This window comes from Rhagoletis pomonella, unplaced genomic scaffold, assembly GCF_013731165.1.
Source record: "Rhagoletis pomonella isolate Grant_MI unplaced genomic scaffold, Rhpom_1.0 Rhpom_scaffold_00012, whole genome shotgun sequence".
Taxonomy (NCBI): domain Eukaryota; kingdom Metazoa; phylum Arthropoda; class Insecta; order Diptera; family Tephritidae; genus Rhagoletis; species Rhagoletis pomonella.
This window is the reverse complement of record NW_023458566.1, coordinates 4,998,641-5,004,879: the sequence shown is the minus strand read 5'-3', so window position 1 is coordinate 5,004,879 and position 6,239 is coordinate 4,998,641. Positions and strand designations below refer to the sequence as shown.

Here is a 6,239-nt window from a genome sequence, read left to right as displayed (position 1 = left end):
CATACAAAGAGCCCTTATTTAAAGATTTAAGTTAAAACCATAAGTGGTTCGGGTGTGTGAGAAGATCTTTAATTCTATTCGGAGAATACTCACAGACTAATGCTGGCTCCCAAATTAGTAAACTAGCACTCCAATTTTACGAAGTTATAACCGGAATGGCACCGTCAAAATGGGTACTTTGCGAACGTTCCGCTGGCGGATGAAACTGACAGCTAGTCCACTCAGTGTGTGTTTGCATAGAGGGCGCCAGAGATTGGCAACACTTGCACGTCGATGGAGCTAACGAACGTTGGCCAACTCTCATTTTTTGACGCAAATAAGCCCGGCAATGCCGACAGTTGTATAACCTTGCGTTTACACAAAGCAAGACAATTGAGAATATGCATTAGTTGTCATAATGTTTGAGTAAAATAGGTGTACAGACAGTAAACTGTCTTCAAAAAATCAAACACAGTAACGAAGACAATGAGATAAGTGTTAATTTATTAGTAAAACAGTGTGAATGTATTGCTATTGTCTGTATGAAATTGACTTGTGCGTAAGCGTAAGCGGCCATAATGAACAGCTGATTTTTGTTTACAAACGAAACACCTGCATTGTAGCGTCTCTCTACGTTACATACGCCTTGGCATACATTTTCCGACTATGAATCGGGTTCAATGGCTCCGCTGTTTTCATTGCTGTTATCATTCAGGTGAAAAAATTTTCCATCCATAACTAAAGCACGTTTTGGATACCATCGGTCATCGGTTGCTCTTAAAATAATTCTCCCTTGTCTCTGAGATGATTAGGTATTGAAAATGTCCTTTCGGGACTAATACACACTCGACCACATCCTAGAATTTCGTCCTTCTAACTTTCTTCTATTCTTCTTATTTGGCACTAAAACCGTTCGGCGTTCTGGGCCGGGACCAAAAAGCTTCTCCAATTGCCTCTCTCCTGTGCGAATTTGCGCCAGTTGTTCATCCCTTGCTTTCCTTGCTTACCTTATAACTTTATTAGTAAAAAATAAATAAAATAAAATAAAAGTAAATTGCGTTTTTTAAATCGCTTTGGAATTAATCATATCTTTGAAACTACAAAATCCTTTTAAGAAAATCCTGACGCCAGAGAGAAAAACCCAAAACTCAGTTTAATGCTTCGTGGGTTTCGAGTTTTTTTCGCACAGTGTTCTTACTTGTATTATCATAAAATACATACATACATATGTTTTGCTTCCCTCCTCAGCTCCTTGTGTCGATCCCAATTACATAGCTCACATTGCGCCTAATCCCTGCGTGACTCCGTATGGCTCGTTTTTTCTCCTCTGCGGCACGGTGATATTTCCCGTCGTCCCAGTTGTTCTCTGCGGCTAACAGAAATCCGCTTTATTGCGGTTTAAAGCTAGTTCTGAAATTTTTCTCAGATTCTGGATTAACCATAAATACTATAGTAATGTTCCCGCGTTCATAGATCGACCCTTCTCTGACAGAGACAACCAGTTTTCCATAGAGTTCTTCATAAACTTTAAAAATTTATTGATATATTTTTACGCTTGTTCATAGTTCTTGGACATAGTTGTTGAAGTAGTTCTCTTTTAAATTTTACGTTGAAATTTTTTTGCTAGGTTCATCTTAATCTTTAAATATTTATTGCCAATAGATATCTTAAGAAATTTACAAGAAATTACAAATATTTATTGATTGGTTTCAGCTGGAATTCTATTATGGGTCAACTATCAGCACTCCATTAATTCAACATCACGAAATTCAGACCGGAAATCCTCCATATTTACTCAAAACTGACCAAAGCCAAAGACCATGGCGTCCACATCGACAACAGATTTAGATTCCCAAGTGAATGTGGAAGATTTGCCATTAACATTTAAGGTGAGTTTAAGCTAAGTGGATATTTTTTAAAACACCTACTAAATATACTACACTGCGAAATATATGTGGTTGTTGGTTCGCCCATTTATTACAATAGCAACATCATAGAAGGCAAATTGAAATAGTTTTTATTTAACTGAATTTTCAATACTTAATAATTTGCCTCTAAAATGCAAGGTACCTTTACAGGATTGCTCCAACAACCTTTTTTTTTAAGCTGTAAGTCACCTATAGCTTTGGACCAGAACAGAGCAATTGTAATATGGCCTGATTGTTCAGAAGGGCAAAATTATGACATACATCGTTAACCGGAAAACAAATACATATATATATACATATGTGAGTTCAATTTCAAATTAACTGAGCCTTCAAAGCGTAAAAATATTTCCAACTGCAAAATAAAACCGGAAGTGTGTGTACATTTTCATAGCCCATGCCTCACTTAATGCGCATGCATGTGTATGTATGTATAGTATGTACCTATATATGCATGTAAATAATAAAATATAATTTATAAACTTTTTATATATCACTCGTGGATTTCTAAACAGAAATTATCTATGCTTTAAATAAAAAAAACCTTTCCAGCTTATTGTATGCAATAATTTTAAAGTTGCGTAATTATTGAAAAATAATTTTTGTAAAAACGTTTTCACGTACATATCTGTGTTCATATGGAAAAGTAGCTTATGTCGAAAGGCTGGCTTTAGTATAAATCGGCATTCGCAGCATATGATTGCGAATGACTCACTGGCGCTGAGCCGTTGAAGAACTTTTGGCAAATAAACTTGCGATAAATAGTTCCGATACTAGCAAGTCAACATTCTTATTAAGTCTCTTCAAAAAATTTCTTGTCGTTTAAGGAATAAAGGGAATGCCGCATTATACTAAAGCCAGCCTTTCGACATAAGCTACTTTTCCATACGAACACAGATATGTACATAGAAACGTAGTTTTGGAGTTACACTATATGTATATATTTTTTTTTAATTGTTAACATACTAATATGCATATGTATGCGTATGTATATGTATTTGTCCGCCAACGCAGACCAAACGAACGATACACATCGCTGCACACTAAAATTTCGTCGATTGCGATAACAACTTAATATGCTTCCCCCTCACTCACTCACTACCATCGTCCATACAATTAATACAAAATATGTATATTATTTTAGAATGTTTTGTATATATGTATATACTTACATATTTAAAAGTTGGTTGACACAAATTCGATGGACTTGTGGAACTGTGCTGTAAACTTTGAATATTTAACTACTCGCAACGCTTTTTGTATTTATGTATGTACCGTTGACCTTTTAATTTTATTCTTTAATTTGAATTTGTGCCAGTCTGATATTCGTTCGTCGAGGAGCTCCGTTACATCCGGTAGCTGTGCGCATGCGCATGCCCAATGCTATGGAGGGTCACTGCGCCAAACCCAAATGTATGTACTATGCTTTTGAAAATATGTATGGTGTTATGTATGTGTGTGGCAGTTGGATAGCCAAGTCCAATTGCGAGCCGAAGACCCTGCAGAAAATTTTGTCAACTACTTATGATTAAAAAATAATATAAAGTTAAATAAACCATCTACTGCAGAGTGAGTTAGTACTATCTGTTATGATTGAAACACATGTTTGAATCGTTTTACAAAGCAAATCGCGTCGTAAAATATCTTTTGTGAAATCAACTACCAAGAATTCGGAAAGCTCCCAGAAAAGCCAGAAAACTAACGATAATTTGGGATTTATCGTCCTGAAAAGTCACTATAAAATTCCAAGGAAACGAAAACCCCGAAAAACCCTGCACAGCCCCGGAGAAATTCCCATAAAGAACTATCTACAAACATTTATTAAAAAATCTGAGAGGCGCCGAAATGTCTGAAAAAATTTTCGAAGAGTTGATAAGTCTCAAAAAATCCTGGATGGTACCAAAAAAATTCGCCTAAAAATGACGAAAAATGCAATACGAAAAATTCTGAAAGGTCACAGAAAATGTAATTTGGACATGGACATTCCCGAAAGATCCCTATAAAATTCAAATCATTCCCGAAAAATATAACATGTACGAAGTATTCTGAAAGCTCTGAGAAAAAAATTTCAAAAGTCACGGCAAATTCCAAATGGTCTTACACAAAAAAATTACGAAAAATAGAATACGAGGAATCCCGAGGAACATCTCGGAAAAAACACTCCCAGCGGTTCCGAAACGTTTCCAAAAATTGCCGAAACGTCTATCATATAAAATTCTAAACGATCCCGGAAAAATCCGAACACAAAAGAATTTCGCAATAATTTTAAACGGCTCTGCAATGGTGTAGCAAAAAATTCCTTGAGGTTCCGAAAGCTCTCGAAGCAGGAAGTATACAAGTATTCTAAAATGGTACAGGACTCCAACGGTATCTTCGAAAAAGCGATGGGTAGTTTTTTCGCTATGTTTTTTTTTGTTTCAAATTCTTAGACAAATTTTACTTATGACCTATTTCGAAAACAGAGCTATCAGTCGCGGATCCAGTGGGGGGAGGTTTCGGGGTTAAACAACTTGTCAGTCAGTGGCGGACCCACGGGCGGTGTTTTAATATGGCGCATATGTATGTATAATATGGCGTCTATGTATTAAAACATACCCGTGGTGCCAATGACTGGCACGTAGTTTAATCCCCAAAACAACCCCGCTGGATCCGCCACTGAGAGCAATAACTGAGGCCCTCGACACTCTTTCCAAGTATATTTTGGTGCACTGCAATCAAAAGTTTAATGCCGATTTCATTAAAAAACGCACCCGTTTTGTGATCCTGGTTATAGGTTATAATATTTAATTGCCCCAAGTTGTATACTTAACCCATCCCATACTGATACAATATTTGGAACATCAATTTCGAATACTTACTTGAAAAAATATACTATAATGAACTGATCCTTTCAGGTAAAATACATCGGCTCCGAAGTGGCGCGTGGTCTGTGGGGCATCAAATATACGCGCCGTCCGGTGGATATTATGGTTGGCGTAGCCAAAAGTCTACCACCCAACAAAGTCTTACCACAATGTGATCTCAAAGTATCGACCGAAGGCGTTAGCCTGCAAATCATAACACCAAAATCAAATTGGAATAATTGGAAATATCCAATCGATACGATTTCGTATGGTGTGCAAGATTTAGTGTATACACGCGTATTCGCAATGATTGTGGTGAAGGATGAACAAAATCCACATCCTTTCGAGGTACATGCCTTCGTGTGTGATAGTCGTGCGATGGCGCGGAAGCTCACCTTTGCGCTAGCGGCAGCATTTCAAGATTATTCGCGGCGTGTGAAGGAGAGTGGTGAAAAATCTGGGACAGATAATATTACAACACAACGACAGAAATTCGCAATCGATTTGCGTACACCCGAGGAACTGCAAGAGGGAGCCAATGAAGAGACGGAGGCCTAGGCTTGCCGCGGTGAGTTGGTTATTGGTACATCAGTGCATTTTATTTTTTCATTTTATAAGTGACATATGTAAATAAGTATTTTTTTTCAGGTTTGAATGAGATGGCAAGTGCGTGCATTGGTATTTATAAGACAGCTAAAAGGTATTTTTTACGCGAGTCACAAGGTGGATAAATAGTGTGGGCTGGAACTAAAATATTTTTGCTCTTTTTAAAGCAACTATTAAATTGCATTTTTGTATATATGTATGTATCTATATGTACACAAGTCAACGGTTAATTCCGTTCGAGTTTGAAATTTCAGTAGGAAATAAGCTTAAATATTCTATCAAATAGCGACTATTTCCATATTCTTAAGTTTAAACAAAATATTTCCAATATTTTTAATAATTTATTAAAAAAGGTATGTATATTTTCACTTTTTTGTACAGTGGAGCAAAATAATGTTTTCTTTAACTAATTTTTGTGTTTTTCATATATATTTTTGCTACTTTGTATTTCAATTTTACTTTATGGCTGCTAGAAACAAGATAGAAACAAACGGATATGAAAGCCTAAAAGGCTGCTTTTTTTCAAGAATTCGAAAATAGAAAGTACAACCAAACCAAGCGCCTACAAGTCACTTGATTTTCTTCTATCAGATGAAGGGTAGCATACTTTATGAATTTGTTTCCGCTTTCATAAAAATATTTTGATGTTAAAGCTGTTATTGAATTATATTAAAAATTTTAAATTAAATTTTTTACTTATATAAATAAGTAAGTATAATTACCGTTAAATCCGAGCGGAAAAGTGCATTAACATACTTTTGTTGCATATTATTATAGAACATTTATTTCAAAATTAAATTTTTAATATTTTTTTGTGTAAAATTTTGATTGATAAAAACTTTACGCAAAGCAACTTAAGCAGTTAATCAAAAATCACTATAGAATG

At 35.6% G+C, this 6,239-nt stretch overlaps 1 protein-coding gene across 1 annotated transcript; it reads left to right on the top strand.

Moving 5' to 3' along the window:
* The first annotated feature begins 1,720 nt into the window (after window positions 1-1,720).
* On the top strand, window positions 1,721-5,998 carry LOC118747429. Its single transcript, XM_036481476.1, has 3 exons — window positions 1,721-1,868; window positions 4,799-5,315; window positions 5,396-5,998. The coding sequence occupies exons 1-2, from the start codon at window positions 1,800-1,802 to the stop codon at window positions 5,303-5,305; spliced, it is 576 nt and encodes a 191-aa protein (XP_036337369.1). The 5' UTR covers window positions 1,721-1,799; the 3' UTR covers window positions 5,306-5,315; window positions 5,396-5,998.
* The last annotated feature ends 241 nt before the right edge of the window (window positions 5,999-6,239 follow it).